The sequence below is a fragment of the Mauremys reevesii genome, linkage group 1 (genome assembly GCF_016161935.1).
Source record: "Mauremys reevesii isolate NIE-2019 linkage group 1, ASM1616193v1, whole genome shotgun sequence".
NCBI classification, from domain to species: Eukaryota; Metazoa; Chordata; order Testudines; family Geoemydidae; genus Mauremys; species Mauremys reevesii.
In genome coordinates, this window is record NC_052623.1 from 269,242,469 (window position 1) to 269,262,052 (window position 19,584).

The 19,584-nt window shown below is 43.6% G+C and overlaps 1 protein-coding gene across 16 annotated transcripts in view; it reads left to right on the forward strand.

The window, feature by feature from the left end:
* TNRC6B (trinucleotide repeat containing adaptor 6B) overlaps positions 1–19,584 on the forward strand; it is a 240,123-nt gene that overhangs the window by 85,922 nt on the left and 134,617 nt on the right. Inside the window, exon 1 of one of the 16 annotated variants that reach the window (XM_039489266.1) lies at positions 16,187–16,366. The exons of the other annotated variants lie outside the window; for them this stretch is intronic. Within the exon in view, the coding sequence (XP_039345200.1) occupies positions 16,362–16,366 (5 nt within the window). The 5' untranslated portion in view covers positions 16,187–16,361. Of the gene's footprint in view, positions 1–16,186; positions 16,367–19,584 lie in introns of those variants that run through there. 16 annotated transcript variants of the gene reach the window in all.

Below are 19,584 nucleotides of genomic sequence, written 5' to 3' on the forward strand. Positions count from 1 at the left end.
TGCTACAGCCTCCAAACTAGGAAAGATTCTGGTGGTCTTAGTGGCTGATCTGAGAGAGAAGGGGGATAAACACTTACCCCTACTTAGGACAGGAACCTGATCAGGAAATGGTCTAGCAGATGGTGTTTTAGGACCTAGAGGATATTGTAACATTCCTACAGGATCATGGGTTTCTGGCCAACATAGAGAAGAGTCACCTCCCAGCTGTCTAGGCGACTAGTACATTTAGGAGTAATTCTAGACACCAAGAAGGACAAGATGTTCATATCAGAGGAGAAATAACAGAAGCTCCTCTCATTAATTCACCAAATATCTGGTAATCAGACATCCCTAAAAATCCTGACAAAACTGCTCAGCAAGCTAGTTTCATGTGTGGACACTTTACAATGGGCCAGATTTTGTATGAGGATGCTCCAAAAACTCCCCTTGACATATTGGAGAAAATCGTAACAAATCAGGATAGAAGAATCACTGTTCCACAGTTACTCACTTCCTCCCTCAAGTGGTGGACTCATCTTTTGAGATTTCAACAGGTGTATCTTATGTTAGAACTACTTAGACTCATCACTGCCAATGCCGGTCTTCATGAGTGAGGTGCATATTCCATCTCTAGAGTAACCTGGGACATATTTCAGTTTGGAGAAGAGAAATGGAAACTGGCTAAATATAAGTGCCACCAGACTAGCCCGCCTCTATTTTCAACAGTCAATCAAAATCTTACTCATCCCCAGACACATCACAATAGCATACATCAGCCAACAAAATCTTCCTTCCGCCACAAGGAAGTGATTAATCTACTGATTCGGTCAGAGTATTATATCCTCTCTCTGAAAGCTATTCACATAAAGGGGAGGGAGAACACAGCAGAGGACTGGCTCAGCAGGACGGTATTGGACACAGGGAAATAGTCTGAATCTTTCAGTGTTTCAGGAGATGTTGGAAAAAGTTCACAGTTCCAGTCATAGATCTCTTTGCTTCAAGGGAAAATCAAAAGACAGTGAGGTTCTTCACACGGAGCCAAGGTCCCAAAGTGGAAGCAGTTGATGTGTGCGTGCTTTCTCTCATAGGTGGGCCCCATGGCTGGCTTTGTCTTTCCCCATACCTCTACTGGCAAGGCCAGAAAAAAATCTTAAGTGAATGGGTCACAATCATCCCAACTTGCCCTATACTGGTCCCACACACTATAGTTCATCAACGTAGTGAGGATACAGATGCAAACCTCCTCTGAAATTACCAGCCTGGGAAGGAATTCTGACCCAGGGGACTGATTTGCCTCTCAAACCCAGATCTGCTAAAACTAACAGTGTGGAAGCTAAAAGGGGAGAACCGAGGTCTTTGGGATATTGTGAGTTATGGATATTCTTGTGACATGATGAAAAGCTTCTGCTAGCAAGATATATGGGATAACTTGAATAAATTCCAGTTTTGGTACTAAGAAAGGCACGTTAATACCAAAAAAGCTAATGTAAAGGATGTCTTAGAGTTCCTACAGGATTGGCTAGCCAAGGGCCTAAAGCGTAGGACTTTAGGGAAACAGGTTGCTTCCATATCAAGTATCTTGAATTATAAAAGACCAAAGATGATTTTTAGTCATCACATCAGATTCCTTAAAGTAGCAACCCCTATTAGTCTTCCCATAGTGCACATGTTCCCTTTTTGGACCTTGAATTTGTTGCTAGGAGTCTTAACAAAATAACCCTTTGAACTATTACACTCCATTTTGGTCTACTTTAACTCTCAAAGTGGCTTTCTTAGTGGCAGTTACCTCAGATAAGAGGGTATTGGAACTTGAAGCATTGTTTACGGAGTCTCATCTGTGTATTTTCTGTAAGGACAAAGTGATTATTCAGAGAGACCCATCATTTATTCCAAACATACATATTGTTTTTCACAGATCGCAAGAAGTGGTTACCTTTTGCCCTAATCCAGAGTATCCCAAGTAGACTGAATGGCATAAGTTGGGTGCCAAGGGAGCACTTAAAATCTGTCTCAATATCACAGTGTCTTATTGGAAAAACATAGCTCTTTTCATCTTGTATCTCACTTGAGTTAAAGGGAAGAAGGCTTCTACATCCTCCATTGCAAGATGGATCAAGGCATGTATTTGCTAAAACCTATAGATTATCTACAAAGAAATCTGTAAGACAGATAGGTGGACATCAATGCATACATTCACAAAGCACTACAAGATTGGTGTCCCTTCCTCCTCAGATTTGGCCTTCAGGTGAAGGATACTTCAGAATGTGCTGTGCCAACACTAATAATGGTGTCAGTTCCCATGAACATAATTTGAATCCTCCTCTCGTTCTAGGAGTGAGTACTACTTTGCACTCCCCCAGTACAGACTATCATATGACAGCGGGTGAGAGGGGAAAATTTCCTTCTAACCTGTGAATTTTCTTTAGTACCTTTTGATGTCCAACATTCTGGTTCACCTGGAGAGGATTCGCATGTCTCAATCCAAATGGTTGGTTCTCTCCTCTCTCTTCATAGAGTCTAAGGTAAAATGCATGTTTGTATAAAGGGATATTTGTCTGTTCCCTAAGGGTCTGATACACAAGGTTCATTTGTTAGTTAGGTGACTTACGTGTTTATTTAGTATTTTTCAGTTTGGAAGCATCATTCTGTGGTTCTCCACAGAAGGGCTGTCCTGGCCCCAGGCTGACTGTTGATCTATGCTCTGCCTACAACCAGCAGGGATATGGGAAGTGCTCCACAGTACAGACTGTTGGACATGCATAGACATGAAAAGAAGTTTTCCAATTCTCTACATTCTTTCAACAATTAAAAAAAAATCAATATTTACTATTACAGTAACTTTATTATTTGATAAAATATTTATTAAACTGAGAGACTGCTCTGTACAGAATTGTTGATAGCGGAAGTTAATGCATGCCTTTTGATCTCCCTAGTTAAGGAGTGTTATGCCCTGGCTATTGCATGGAAGTGAGCCTGAGGAAGACTCAGCTTTTGAAGGGGCTTTCTTTCCTCAATCAGTATGAACCAATGTCTCAGTGCAATATTTGTTTGGGAGAATTATGCGTCTGGCAATGCAAAGAGAGAGAGAGAGGGAGGAGACTTGAAACAGAGGTCCTGATCAGGTGTATTCATTAAAAAACCCTTGGGAGCTTTTTATGAAGTTTAGAATTTTAATCCCTGTGTCCTGGACAAATTCCAGTTTGCATAATTACTAACCTAAAATTATCATTGTTTCGATTGGACAAAATATTCTTCACTTCCTGTCTTAAACTGTTCAATAGTTTTTCTGGGTTCTATATAATAGCTGCTATGTTTCATTCCAGAGGTGGCTGCATTTCATTGCTTGGAGGAAAAGATTAGTATATGACTAGTTTATGAAGTGCTTTAGAATCATTTTGAATGAAACTGTGTTTTGCTAATTTCTAACATGCTCTGGGGCCCCAGTAATAGCTGCTATCTTTACAGAAGTTTAAAATACAGAAGGAAAACTGTTGATGAAGTCTCCTTTTTTTAGTCTTGCTATACACTGAAGGTAGCTCGGCTTTGATGCCTTGCTAAAGAAAGTGAATTTCAAAGGTGTGGGGGATTTCAATTGGAAGAGCCCTGCTTCTGAACATATAGCCTGGGATTTTTAAAGAAGCCTAAGAGAGTTAAGTGCCCAAATCCCATTGAAATTCAGTGGGAGTTGGATGTCTGATTCTCAAGTGTCTTCAAAAATTCCAGCTGTGCAGTGCTCAAATTTAAGGTCACAGCTGATCTTTTCTGCCTTGGCAGAGCATAAAATAATAGCCTCTCAGATAAATGTCCCTGACTTTAAGGCTCCAAGATTATCTCCAACTTTGGTAATTGCACTTGGAAGCAACTGGGGAGCCACTGTGGAGACTTGAGCATAGATGGTGTTCATGCCAGCCCATGGTGCTGAGGAAGCATTCGTCTCTATTCTGTACTGTCTGGAGCTTCTGGGTTGACTTCAGGGGCATAGTAATAGTTCAGCTTTCAAAAGTATGGAAGATCACAAAGTCAACATAAAGGAGGAATGGCCACATTCTGTCTTAGTCAGCTGTAAATTGTGAAAAAGCATTACAAGCCAACAATTCTCCCTGTGAATTCATGAGCAACAATTCAGAATCACAAAGCAATAATTGGGTACATCCCTTCAGTAGATGAAAACATAGCCTTCTCTCTTATAGGCTCCTGTTGCTCTGTAATTCATTATGACTTGGATCTTCATCCTCATCTTCCAAGCATAGAAGGTCCTCTTGTCTTTTTTTCTGTCTCCTAACTTCATGATGTCATGCCTGCAGGGGGTGCCATTCAGAGTAATGGTTGTATCTCTAATTTCCCAATCTCTTGGAGGAAAAGGTAATTCCCCTAAGTTTTTTTTCCTTTTTATCTCCAGGCAGGAACTATTTCCAGAGATTTTGTTTCTCCCTCCCTCTCTGCAGCAGTGTAGCAGGAAAGTCTTGGGATTCTAGGGTAGAAGTGTATCATTAGGACCTGACATTTTGGAAACTACAAGCCAGTAGTCACTAGCTGCATTTCTTTCCTGGTTGGGGTGAAATATGGTGTTGAAGAGCAGATAAGTTGGGGGGCAGGAAGAGCACACGACGTGAGGACCTCTCACTGCCGCAGTAGCCAGGTATTTTTTCTCCAGCTGTTGCAAGGATGACTTTAGTTCCTAAGTTCAGTCCGTGTTGTGCTTGGTATCTCAAACCTTCACTACTTCCAGGATTCTGTCAGCCCCCCTCATACTAATGGTGGCTCTGAAACCAAACAATAAAAACCCCTCAAATGGTTTAGATTCCCAGGGTTTGGAACCAACTGAGATTTTTCTAGGAAAGCCTAAGGATTTTCTGTGCTGATTCTTTTCTCAGTAAGGTTCCTTCAAAGTATGTAATTAAGGCCATTTCTCCACCGCTTTAACAAAGCTTCCACAAGCTTTTCTCAGGGATGCAAAAGAGCAGTCTGGTCCATATTGCCAAACTTCAGATGTCAGTTCCTCATCTAAATTCCCTCTGGTTTTCTCAGTGTGCATGTCAAGGTAGCTATGGCTCTAGCCCACCATTTTACCACTTATTTCTCTGGTTTCCCCCCCACCCCCTTGAATGCAGCAAAGTGGTCTAGACCAGTGGTTTTCAAACTTTCTTTCTGAAGACCCAGTTGAAGAAAATTATTGATGCCTGTGACCAAACGGAGCTGGGGGTGAGGGGTTTGGGGTGTTGGGAGGGGCTCAGGGCTGGGGCAGACTGTTGGGGTGCGGGCTGTGGGGCTGGGAATGAGGGGTTCAGGGTGTGGGAGGGGGCTCTGGATTGGGGTGCAGGAAGGGGTCAGTGCTCTGGGCTGGGGGCACAGGCTCTGGGGTGGGGCCGGGGATGAAGCGTTTGGGGTGCAGGAAGGGGTTCCAGGTTTGGTTGGGGATCAGGGTGCAGGGTTGGGGCGTGGACTTACCTCGGGTGGCTCCTGGTCAATGGCGCAGCTGGGGTGCAGAGGCAGGCTTCCTGCTTGTCATGGCACTGCAGACCAGGCCGCACCCTGGAAGCGGCCAGCAACAGGTCCGGCTCCTAGGCGGAGGGGCGCAACTCTCGCCTGCAGGTACTGCACCTCCTTTCCCCATCCCCTCCCCCCCCAGTTCCTTCAAAGTATGTGAAGTGCGGAGCAGGTATCAGAACAGCCAGCTCTCATCAGAATGATCCTTCTAGTGGACAATTCAAATGGTTGAGATCCTGTAGTAAAATGTCAATATGACAAGGCCTTTTTGTTCACAGGATGTTTCGCCATGAGTGAGGTGCTTCAAGCATGAGTTCTCCTGCCCAGCATTTTTTGTACAGCTCAGTATAATCCCCTGCCTCTCTAAATAAATATATATACACGTCTACCCTGATATAACGCGACCCGATAGAACGTGGGTTCGCATACAACATGGTAAAGCTCTGACACGCTGCTCTGAGCAGTGTGTTAAAGGTGTTGGGCCAGGCTGAGGCTGAGGGGTTTGATAAGGGGCAGAGCGTCTCGGGGGCGGTCAGGGGCTTCCCCCCCCCCCCCACAGTCTGGGGGGCAGGAGCTGTGGGAGGGGACTTTTGGGGGCCCTTCAGTCCCAAAGTGGCCCGGGGGATTAGCGGGGGGGGGCCAGGAGCAGCCCGCTCTGCTTCCCTCGCCCCGGCCCCAGCCATGTCACTTGGGGGAGGGGGTTTGGAGGAAGGGATCCCCATTGCACTCACCAGCAGTGGCGGAAGCAGAGCAGCCTGGCTCCGCTCCACTCCGCCAGCTCCCAGCCGCAGCGCTCTGCTTCCCACCACGGATGAGTACAGGGTGCGTCCTTTCCCCAACCTCTCCGCACTCACCCATGGTGGGAAGTGGAGCGCCGTGGCTGGGGGCTGGCAGGGTGGAGTGGATTGGGGGCCGCGCTGCTCCACTTCCCGCCGCTGCGGGTGAGTGCCTGGGGTGAAGACCAATCTGTAAAAAGACTCAGTGGGGTGGCAGGATGCTTTGACCAACACTGAAGTATTTTTTCTCCTAATCTGTAAATTGAGATATTCTACTTTTTCCAAATATATTCCCAGTAAGTATTGTGGTGTTTTTCAGGACACAATGCTTATTTGTGTTGGTGCTATAACAGGGTGATGTGCATTGGAATGTGTTTTGTGTGTGTGTGTGTGTGTGTCATTTTGGGGTATAAATTAGTGATGGGTTTACTTCGTTTTGTCTTTTTTTTTTTTTTTAAATGTGTAGTGTTTGCAATTTTACCTTTTGCTTATCTTACCTCTTGATATCACCATATCAGGTTCTACTTCAGTGATACTCAAACCTCAGTAGTTCAGGAGCCAAATTAGCGATCAACATTACCCAAAAAAGCCACAATAGTTTGAATTCATTGTTTCATTTACTGTAGTACTATATATTCATATTTAAACTGTATGACAGGGGAAGTGTGTGTGTGTGTGTGTGTATTCTCACAACAAAATAACTGGCCAACTATTTAATCAACTACAGTTGGTTAATAACATAATACAAGCATCCTGACTGGTTAATAATGTAGATTGGTTAATAATTAAATCACAGTGTTTTAATGTCATGTGCTGCAAAGAGCCACAAGAGATGCATTAAAGAGCCACTTGTGGCTTGTGAGCCTCAGTCTGAGTATGACTACTCTACTGCATCACTAGACCGATCCCTGGTCAGCCTCCCAGTAGATGGTGATCTAGTCAAAAAGTGCACTCAGATTCAGAGGGTTTCTGCTGCAGTTCTCCTATCTGGAATAAAACCACTTCCCTGATCCTTCAGAGAAAGCAGTTGGGGCGTAAATATATTTGTATACGCTGCTTTGGCCCTAAAGTTTGAAACAAATTAATGAAATTCTATCATCTGACAATATCAGGTTTCTCACTTCTTTGAGACCAATTTAAAACTCATTTAAAGGGCTCAGAAAATTTTTCTCAACTTCTTACTCACTCCTAGCAAAAATAAAGTCTCCAAGGCTCCCACATTCTTTGTATGCAAGCCCAGACAGGTGATTATGATTCTCCCTTCCAGCAGATGGAAAGGGGATGAGAAAAAGACTGTGATAGTCTCCTATTTAAGAGGCTGTTGCTCTCCAGTTGTTTCTGCTCCAGGAGGTGGAAGCATCACTTGGTGGCTATTAGTCTGTTGTGGCTTAGAGATGCCAAAATATTTTGCTAAGTTTCTTTTCTTCTGTTTTTACTTTCCTTTACCTCTTCTAGCCATCCTCAACAGTACTGTTAAGAGGTGCACCAAATGGTAGCTTGTGGCTTTTGCCTTCCCTTTGCTCCAGTGACGCCACGCTGTGCTAATAGATGCCCTGGTTGCTAATCACCAGTTACCATTCATTCTTCTTCTTATAGTTAATTCCTACAGCTCATTGCCAAGTACTGCTCATGTAGAAGACTACTGCACCCAATAAAGTGAGTTGAGGTGAACTGAGTTAGGGTTTTCCAGTTTCACAGATCTGCCAAATTCAAGTGAGGGCATTGTCATCTCAAGCCCCTCATGCATTCATAGACCTCTGCACTACTGACCCATACTAGTGAAGAAACTGACTCTAGTAAAAATATTATCACTATATTCGAGGGGGGGGGTTGTATTTGGGGTGGGGGGGTTGGCCAGATTGGACTGCAAATTCCCTCTCCCCCACATATGAACCAAACTTGAGGGTAAAGAGTCCAAAGACCTACAAGTTAGAAAAAGCAGTAGGTGAACCTGAGCCCTGCTGAAGTAGATGAATGACCCTGGAGAGGGGATGTTCTGTCTATTTATCTTCTTTACCTGTGATTGTCACTTAAAGTAATGCGTCCTAGGTTAGCCTCACTCCTAAACTCTGCATATTTCTTTATGACTACTGGAGATTTGGCTATAATTAGATTGACCTCACATGGAATATGACCCGTCCAGTGGAGTGAATGGTGGGAGTATTGATTTATTCACAGATGATAATCCTCCTTGGTTCCCCTTCTGAAAGAAAGAGATTGTTGGAGGAAGAATATGAGTCTGAGATTAGATTGTTTACATAGGAAGGTCCAGCAGCCTTAATTAAGATCTGTTACCGTCAACTGAGGTTTGTTCATTGAGACATGGATGACAGCACAAACCCATCCCAGCCAGTACCATACATAAATAAAAAATCCTTAGTTTTTTCACTCCACATCCAAAAAATATTGGAAGCCAAGAATACAACTCCAGATTGAAGTTCTCCCTCTGGACTCTTGCACAATTTCCCTAGACAACTTCTGTGTTGTTTAAATCCCCAAGTGGACAACAGGATTATGGGTATAACTAGAAATACCATTCTCCCAGCAGACCATGTGACTATAACTAAGGGTTAATGATCATGTTTATGCAGGTATCAGAGCTCTGAGTTTTTTCTTCCTCTAGTGCAATGTTGAGATAACAGGAATGTGGATCTTCTGTTGACTATTAGCCAGATGAAGGAGATTTGTTGAACTCCTTGCCCATCATGGAGTTGGCAACCTTTTTAGGTGGTGATGCTTTTGATTACGTTAGGGGCTGTGCATGGAGTCAGACTATCTATTACAGCTTTTTTAACCTTCTGCATTTGTAGTTAGCTGATCCCTTTTCTAAGACTTCAAAAGGAAGGGCAGTTAGTGAAGGGAAGTTATTCAGAGAAGGACTAGTACAGATTTTCAGGTCATTTGCAAAGATCTGTCCACAGGCTTCACACATGATAGGTCATGTAGAAATATACAGTGACATTAGTAAGAAAACGCTGGGATCAGGTCAGAGAGGCCCTCTGTAGAGGCCTTCAGCGCTGCTGGAGCCTCAGCACAGCACTCTCCCAAACAGGGGAAATCCTCAGAGTCCTCTTCTAAACATCCTAAGAGGAGGAGTGCTAATTCCCCTCGCAAGGAGTCATCCTCAGAAATATCTTGTTCACCAACCAGGTTGACAGCTTCAGAGATGACGTCCTCAAGGCTCAGTACTGTGAAGGCAACAGCCTCCTCCAGTACCACTGTAGTGGGAAAGCCCTGCAGGTCTAAGTCAAGTCATGGTTCTGGAAAGACCCCAGTACTGTAAGAACATAAGAACAGCCATACTGGGTCAGACCAAAGGTCCATCAAGCCCAGTATCCTGTCCTCTGACAGTGGCCAATGACAGGTGCCCCAAAGGGAATGAACAGTTAGTTATCATCAAGTGATTCATGCCATGTCACCCAATCCCAGCTTCTGGCAAACAGAGGCTAGGGACACCATTCCTGCCTATCCTGGCTAATAGCCATTGATGGACCTATCTTCCATGAATCTATCTAGTTCCCTTTTGAACCCTGTTATAGTCTTGGCCTTCACAACACCCTCTGGCAAGGAGTTCCAGAGGTTGACAGTGCGTTGCTTGAAAAAAAAACTTTGTGTTTGTTTTAAACCTGCTACCTATTAATTTCATTTGGTGGTCCCTTGTTCTTGTATTATGAGGAGGAGTAAACAACACTTCCTTAATTACTTTTTCTATACCACTCATGATTTTATAGATCTCTATCATATCCCCCATAGTCGCCTCTTTTCCAAGCTGAAAAGACCCAGTCTTATTAATCTCTCTTTATACGGAAGCCGATCTATACCCCTAATCATTTTTGTTGCCCTTTTCTGAACCTTTTCCAATTCCAATACATCTTTTTTGAGATGGGGCGACCACATCTGCATGCAGTATTCAAGGTGTGGTTGTACCATGGATTTATATAGCGGCAATATGATATTTACTTGGAGAATGGCAGAGCAAACAGAGTATCGGTACTGTTGGACTTAACTTCTCTCCTGGTACCCCTACTGAGTTATTTGGTACTATGTAAGCCTCCAGCCACATTGGTGTCATCTGTGAAGCACCCTAAGTAATTGGTACTGTTCAGCAAGGACAGGCGTACTCCCACAATACCCCTCAGTGTTGCAACATTTCTTTGTGTCTCAACAATACTTGATACCGCAACATCATTCGGTGCTGCAAGATTTTAGATACACAAATGACTTATCAGTGACTGCTGAACCAGAGTCCACATTGCTGTTGGGTACTGAGCCCCTTTCATTACTGAGAGCCACTTGATCTTTGGAGCTCTATTCATTAGTTGTACCATCACTTCCCTTTTTGGTTTGCACTCCACCAATAGAAGAAGGGGGGAATGATAATGAAGATTTCCCTTCAGCTTTCTGTTCAGGATTCCTCCTCGTACTCATATATGAACCCCCTTTCTTGGAGGGGTAAGGTTGATACTCAAGGACCTCACCACTCCTGGTGGGAGCAGCCCTGAATGCCACCTGCTCCCCTGTATGGTCCTCAGGGGCCATATTGGGATCTCTGGGCAGCTTATCACAGACACTTTTCCAGCGCCCCAGCCCTCTCCCATTGGGATAACGGGGAGACTCAAGCCTCTTCTCGCCAACAACAGGAGGAAACATTTGAAGCCCAAGAAACTATGGAGGATGAAGCTGTAATGTCTCCTCCTCCATCTGTGACCGATGACATTTGGCAGTTCCAGGATCTCGTTAGATGGGTAGCAGAATCCTAACAGTTACTTCTTGAAGAGGTCAGAGAATCCCAACACAAGCTGTTGGATATTCTGCAATTTGAGAGACCATCCAGAATTGCCCTCCTATCGATAAGGCTCTCCTTTTGGCAGTCTCCGGCTACAATAATGCCCACGTGTAAGAGGGCTGATTTTAAAAATAAATAAATAAATTACATGCTCACTAAGGACTCAAAGTTCTTATTCTCCCTCCCTTCACCTAACTCTCTGGTTGTTGATATGGTTAATGAATGGGGTAAGCAACAGTATTATGTCACTATTTATGACAGAGACCAGAAGTGCCAGGACCTGCCGGGGAGAAAATCCTATTAAACTAATCAGCAACCCTACAATTCCATATTGCGAGTTACTAAGTACCGATGGCAAAGTACAACTACATAAACTATACAAAGTTGGATTGTTTATTAAACGGCTTCTGCTGGACCAAAGGGAACAATTTCAGACCACTATAGCTGAGCGACAATTACTAGCCAGAACATCTCTTCAGGCAGCTCTGGATACTGCAGATACCAAGGCCCGCTCCATCTCTACGACAGTTGAGGAGCTAGCAGAGAAGTCCAATGACCTCTTTAATATCATACCTTCCCCAACCCCCTCCACCTAGGGGTCCTCAAAATTGCCAAGTCTGCAACGCAAGACCTCCTCTTCCATTCCGCCTACCTCCAACATTGGCACTAGCCTTCTACGTTGAAAGGACCAAACCATTCTGCAAGTCAACGCAATTGTTCATCATGATGGCTGACAGTATGAAAGGTTATCCAGTGTCCGCTCAAAGAATTTCTTCTTGGATCGCTGCCTGCAGGGCTGGCTCCAGGCATCAACTAAGGAAGTAGGTGCTTGGGGCGGCCAATACAAAGGGGTGGCACGTCCAGGTCTTCGGCGGGAATTTGGCGGCGAGTCCCTTAGTCCCTCTCTGAGCTGCTGCCAAAGAATGGAGCAGTGTGATTGAGCTGCCGCTGAAGTGCCACCGATCGTATTTTTGATCTTTTTTCGCCACTTGGAGCCAGCCCTGACTGCCTGCATTCGCTGCTGCTACAATCAGGCAAAGCTGCCCCCTCCAGCAATCGTAACCGCCCATTCAACCAGGACGCAAGCCTCTTCGACAGCTGTCCTAGTCCATGTGCCTATCCAGGAACATCTGTACAGCAGCCACCTGGTTGCTCGTCCATATGTTTACATCCCATTGTGCACTTACTCAGCAGGCCATGGATGATGCTGGCTTTGGTAGAGAAGCTAGGCTATGAACTCCGACCCCACCTCCGAGGATACTGCTTGTGAGTCACCTAGAATGAAATCAACATGAGCAAGCACTCGAAGAAGGAAAAACGGTTACCTACCTTTTTGTAACTGTTGTTCTTCGAAATGTGTTGCTCATTTCCATTCCATTACCCGCCCTCCTACCCCTCTGTCAGAGTTGCTGGCAAAAATGAACTGAGAGGGCATAGGGTTGGCAGCACCTAATATACCAGTGCGTGAGCACGGCACTCGGGGGTGCTACAGCTAACTCTGCGGATACTGCTAAGGCAAAAATCTCCAATTGTGCACGTGGTAGCGCACATACCTAGAATGGAATGGATGTGAGCAACACATCTTTAAGAACAGTTCCTAAAATGTAGGTAACTTTTTTTTTTTTTTTTTGATGGGATGGCCAAGGGTTCAAACACCCCACTTCCTTTAGCTTGCCAGCTCCAATGTTTTGCCCACCTCCTCCCATTTGGAGACTGACTCAGCCATTTCCAACAAGCATGGCAGGTATCACTTCAGACAAATGGGTGATGGAAGTAATATCATTGGGCTATACCATTCATTTTACCTGCCTGCTTCCTCCTCATTTCCCTTCCCCATGTGCCTTTAGGGACCACTCTCATTCCTGCTAAGACAGGAAATAAACTCCCTTCTTCGTGTAGAAGTGATAGAACTGGTCCCTGCTCAGCACCAGGGGAGAGGCTTCTATTCGAGGTATTTCCTTGTACCAAAGAAAAATAGAGGATGGAGACCAATCTTAGATCTAAGACTCCTAAACAAATTTGTGAAGCCTCAAAAGTTCAGAATTGGGACTCTTGCAGCTATAATTCCTTCTCTGAGTTCAGGGGATAGGTTTTCGGCCTTGACCTTCAGGAAACGTACTTCCATACAGTTGTATCACTATCTTGTAGAAGGTTTCTGTATTTTGTAGTAGGCCATCATTTTCAGTATCAGGTGCTTCCATTTGGTCTCTCCTTGGTGCTGAGAGTGTTTTCAAAGGTTTTAACAGTGGTGGCTATTTTCCTATATTGTCAGGCGATCACTGTTTTGCCATATCTCAATGACCAGCTGCTCAAGGGTCAGTTGTACCAAGAGGTGTCATCTGTCACAGCAAAAGCGTTTTCCCCATTTTTATACTTTGGGTCTGCAGTTGAATGTTGAAAACCCCACACTGACTCTCATTCAGAACATGTCATTTATAGGGGCATCCCTAGATTCTTTAGCAGCCAGGACCTTCCTTCCCGTGTTTGTGACATTATCGTTAGAGCCCTGCAAATCCACTTTATATACGTGGACTATTTTTGCTAATTGGATACAGATACAAATTTTGTATCCGTGCTGGGCTCTAATTATCGTACCTTGTCAGAACTGTTCAAGGGAGCTGATTTCAGTCAGAAACTATCTTCAACTCCTTGGTCAGGTGGCAGCTTGCACCTTTGTGACGGAACATGCAAGGTTACGCCTTCACTGTTTTCCAGTAGTGGCTCAGATCAGTTTACTCACCAAACAAACGAACACCTCGACAAGCAGGTGTTAGTTCCCCAGCCGGTGAAGCATTCCGTAGACGGGTGGAAGGTTCATCACAATGTAGGGATAGGAGTTCCTTTTCTTCAGCTGATGCCAACGGTAATTGTGACCATAGTTGCAGGGATAGATAAGTCCAAAGCAGATTGCAAAGAGCTACAAAGGAATCTCACAAAACTGGGTGACTGGGCAACAAAATGGCAGAGAAAATACAATGTTGATAAATGCAAAGTAATGCATATTGGAAAACATAAGCCCAACTATATATATAAAATGATGGGGTCTAAATTGGCTGTTACCACTCAAGAAAGCAATCTTGGAGTCATTGTGGATAGTTCTCTGAAAACATCCACTCAATGTGCAGCAGCAGTCAAAAAAGCTAACAATGTTGGGAATCATTAAGAAAGGGATAGATAATAAGACAGAAAATATCATATGGCCTCTATATAAATCTGTGGTATGCCCACATCTTGAATATTGTGTGCACATGTGGTTGCCCCATCTCAAAAAAGATGTATTGGAATTGGAAAAGGTTCAGAAAAGGGCAACAAAAATGATTCGGGGTATAAAACCTTTTCTGTATGAGGAAAGATTAATAAGATGGGGACTTTTCAGCTTGGAAAAGAGATGACTAAAGGGGAATATGACAGAGATCTGTAAAATCATGACTGGTGCGGAGAAAGTAAATGTTGTTTACTCCTTCTCATAACACAAGAACAAGGGGCCACCAAATGAAATCAATAGGCATCAGGTTTAAAACAGGGAAAAAAGTGTTTCTTCATACAACGCACAGTCAGTCTGTGGAACTCTTTGTCAGTGGATGTTGTGAAGGCCAAGACTATAATGGGGTTCAAAAAAGAACTAGATAAATTCATGGAGGATAGATCCATCCATGGTTTTTAGCCAAGACGAGTAGGAATGGTGTCCCTAGACTCTGTTTGCTAGAAGCTGGGAATGGGCAACAGGGGATGGATGGATCACTTGATGATTACCTGTTCTGTTCATTCCCTATGGGGCACCTGGCATTGGCCACTGTCGGAAGACAGGATACTGGGCTAGATGGACCTTTGGTCTGACCCAGTATGACTGTTCTTATGTTCTGGTTTCTCTGCCTCCTCCCCCTAGAGCCCAGCACGGGGGGCAGACACTTTCACCCTCCCCCCTCAGAGCCCAGCTGTGGGGTGTTCCCCAGCCCAGACACTCACATCCCTTTGTCCTCAAAGCCCAGTTGCCAGCCCCCTGACAGTTCAGACACACACACCCCCTCCACTCCCAGAGCTGAATCACACCAGCCCAGACACTCACATCCCTTCCTTCCCCAGAACCCAGCTGTGGCCCCCTGCCAGCCCAGACACTCTGCACCCCCCTCCTCCCCAGAGCCCAGCCTCAGGATGCCCCCCAGCCCAGAAACCCACTCTCCCTACCCCCAGAACCCAGCCACACTCCCCACCACAGGCCAGACACTCACATCCTCTCCTCCCAGAGTCCATGGATCCAGAGGAAGAAACAGCCTGATGCTGGGTCCCAGGCTTCTTCAGCTCAGGATAGGGGACAGTTCAAAATATAACAAGAAAAGGGCTAGATTATTTAGGAATTTGAAGGCGTGGGCTGTTTACTAATAAGTTTGAGTAGGGTGTATGTGTTAATAGAAAATAGGTTTTATTCAAAGTTGGAGGAGTGTCTGTCTCTTCTTGTGTCCCACGTTTCTCTCCAGTCCTCATCTGCTTACATGCTGCCTAGTTCTTAGGCTGAAAAATAGCTGTCTGGAACTGCTGATATGTAGGGGCTCCGTTTTGAAGTGGTAAAGGTGTGACTTTTAGTGCTGCTAGCAGTACTCATTACTGGGTAGTCTTGCATTTTTAAAGCCAGAGGGGCCTTCGTAAAGGGTCACTTCCTCTTGCAGGGGAGTGTGTGTGTGTGAGAGGGAGCAGACAGCAACTGCTGGGGCCATGTGCCCCAAAGTCCAGTATAGAAAACTGAATATTGTTGGAAACTTAATTTTTGCATTTCGTGTCTTTTCATCTGTGGAAGCTTAATGTTACATTAACATGATTAGCTGGTTTAATTTGTAGCTAGTGCAAAAAAAAAAATCCAGATATGCTTTTATTTAGTTCTATCCACTGATCTACGGGATAAAATCTTGTTTCGGTGTACTACTTTTGCATGATAAATAGATGAGAAGTAATGCAGATGCAAAATATGCTACAGCAGCATTACACTATTGAGAGAAAGCAATGCAGTGCGAAGAAGTCTTTTAGGTGCAAAAAAGGCTGCTTTCTCTTTAAGATTGTAGCATTCCACCCTCCTTTTCCTGATTGACAGCCTGCCCCAAGTCACGTGACTTGCCTCTATTTGAAGGTCACAAAAAGCTTCTTCCTTTAGAGAGACAGAGGGGGAGAGCGCGCAAGAGGGAAGAGAGTGAGTTCAAGCCAAAATGGCCGACAGAGTCTCTGCTGGTTTCTGAACATTTAAAATTGAAAAAACAAATACAGAAATCATTTTTGGATCTCTCTTCATTTCCATTTCTACCTTGTATGCCTCAACTCGCTGGATTTAAGCACTGCTGCACTTTATGAGGTTAGTATATTTCAGCTATTTTTTTTAACGTACTGATAGGTTGTATGTGGATTTCGTCTGACCGTTTCATCTGTGGTGTTGCACGGAGATGTTTGGCATAAACACTTGCTTCAGACGATTGTGAATCAGTGTGATCTTGCATCTAATGCACTTTGACAAGATTTTACGATTTGAAAAGCTGTGGCAGAAGTGTTTTGAAAATTGTGAAAGGGTTTGATTACAATTTAAATACATGTATATGCAAATTACATAATGTTTGTTTTTCAAACAAGCGAGAGTGCCAGGGATTATTGAAAATCCTGCGTTATTTAAACAGAGGCTTCTCCCCCTCCCCCCGAGATTTTCTCCCCCAAGAACCTGAAGCTTTTAAATCTGCTGCAAAAATTTGCATAAATATAAATGGGTTTGCATTTTTTCTACTGCTAGGGCTGACAAGGGGAGTAGGGGGATTGGGATGAGTGCTTTTTACTAGGCCATACTTGCCACAAAGATTTAAAAACTAAAATGATGCATCAATATGTTTTAAATGTTGGGTTTGGGGAGTGGGTACTTGGGAGGTTTAGGATTCCTCTGCTTGAAAGCCTCCTGTGCAAAATGTGCATCAGCACTCACCCTCTTGCATGGCTTGCACTCCTCTCTTTTTCTCTGTCTTGTGCCGCCCCTCCCCACCGCAACCAGATGCGTTTTTATTTTGGTCGCAGTTGGGACCAAATGGTACTGCCCCATAAACATGGCATTTAGAGTTCAAACCAGTCGGTCATGCTAGCTTGGTGTCAGTTTAGAAGTAGTCTTCCCTAACCCCCTGCTCCCCGAGGGAGCTCTCCTTTATTGCACATCACAAGTTTTAGTCCAAAAAAAAATTGTACCGACCCTTTTTTAAGGTATTTATATACACATTTAAGATATGGGACTGTAGCTTTTTTTTCTTTTTTGGCAGGATGTTTGTTTCATATCCAGTAGGAAGTGATCATTCACATACATAGTAAGACATGCCGTTCAAGAGCTGTCATCTTCTAAATCTTCTTCAAATTTTGCATTGTTGAAAATGCTAATTGCTTTTTACATCTCCCTCCAGAACCAAGCAGAAGAGTAAAAGGAAATAACTGTAAATCTTGCTTTCTGGGAACAGCCCCCTCCCCCTGCATTGTAAGAGTGTGATGTAATGCTCCTTTCCATGGAGTGGAAGAAATAAGACAAAGTAGTTTTTGCTGTGGTTGTGTACATTGTCCCCCCCCCCCCTTTCTTTCTGAGAGGCCTTGTACTCTGTGTGAGATATTTTTGTAGTCGGCTGGTTAGGCAGCAGATTACTGTAGAGACAATCACATCCAGTTAATCTGAATCCATTTTCAGACTCTAATTTAAAAAAAAAAATTCTAATTATATTCAACAAGTCAAGGATGAAAATCTCTTCTAATAGGGGATCACCGTGTATATCTTTTCTGAGCCCACATCTGCATGGTCAGAGCACAAACTGAATAGGCAAACCTGAATGTATTTGACAGAAAAACATCTTCATTTTTTCTGGTTTCATTCCAGTACGTTTTCACATGAGAATCTCTCCTGGGATAGGAGACAGTTCAAAATACAACAAAAAAAGAGCTAGAATGTCTAGGAATTTGGAGGGGTGGGCTCTTTAGTAATAAGTTAGAGTAGGGTATGTATGTTCTTTAGGAAAGTAAGCTTTATTCTAAGTTGGAGGAGCTTGTCTGTGTTGCTAAAAATTGTTTTACTTGTGGGGTTCATTAGGAGATGGGTGCTGTTGGATGTCCTAGTTCAGTAACAAAGTAACCCTAAGTGGAAGAGAATGTTAATGAACCAAAGGTGGATTCCATCTTCTGCTGTGAATCTGTGTGCAAGAATCTCCTCTAACTGTGACCTGATGCTAAAAGATAGGAAAATGTGGACTTAAAAATGTTTTTGTTAACACAGTCTTGTGGGCTAATGAAGATATTACTGTAATCAAAATCCAATTAATACACCTGTTGATTAGGCCAATTCAACTAGTCTTGAGTGAAATATATTAAAAAAAACCATTGTGGAAATGTAATGATACTTATTAAGTAAAAAAATACCAACTTGAGTATTTCATATGGTTTTTGCTGTGGTCATTGAATGGTTGGCCTTCAGAGGAAGGAAAAACATGGACTTGGTTCTGGTTTGCTAATGGCACTGGAGTTGGCCTTGTTTTTGCTGCATGTTTTAATTTCACTTTGTGCGTTATGCAATTTGATAATGTGTAATATATATGTTACCATGAGAATCAGCTTTAATTCAGCATGAAACAGTAGTACATTGGTTGAAAAACAGCAGGCTGTTTTAAAGTCTTGACTGCTCTTCAAGACTACAGTAGATTGGCCTGGATAAGACAAACAGGAGCAAAATTTGGAAGTAGCAGTGACCACAGAACATAGTATGTGAACTCATGCCTAGGTGTACCTCCTTGAGGAGGTACACGGTGAATAAGGGCTTTAAGGGGGATTTTCTTTTTCCTCTGGACAAACATGAAAGGATGGCAGTGTAAACCTTGAAAGTGTTTTGGCCCAACAGGACCTAGAATAGGATACACAGCTTACTTTGCAAGCTGCCAAATCCCAGCCACCATGTTGAAGTCTTACTTCCAGAAGAGAGAGGAAACGTATCAACGTTCTACTGGTGGGGGTGGAGGAATTGACCTTGACAATTCTCTGTATTGTTAGTGTTAAAATATAATTTTGAAATACAAAAGGAAAATTTAAAATTATGTAAAATCAATCTGAGGGAGTTCCCTCAGGAGGCATACATGCAAGGTTTCAGCCACAAGCTTGTATACTGAGTAGTAACTTTTTTTTAGTTTGAGTTTGAGGTTCATCTTTTTAAAAAAAAAATATTTTTTTTTTAAGTGGTGGCGGTGTCTACAAAAACTTTTCTCTGGTCATTTATTGATATTCCCTTTTTAATTATTGCAGATATCTGCAGCAATTGGAAAGTCCCTTCCCAAGACAGACTCCTAACTTTAATAATTCAGTGGTTTTTTTGGGCGAGGGGGCAGGGTGACGGAAAGAAGATCAGGTTTCAATGAATTTGGACAGTGGCACTAGTGGTTTTGAACATAGCAAAAATAAATAAATTAAAAACCATTTGGTTAGGCCTCTTTTGCTGGCAACTTTTTCTTGCTTTACTACTGTAAAGGATTTCCAAGACTGTGCTGCTTAATTGAGGAAAGGAAGTGTGCTGCTTCC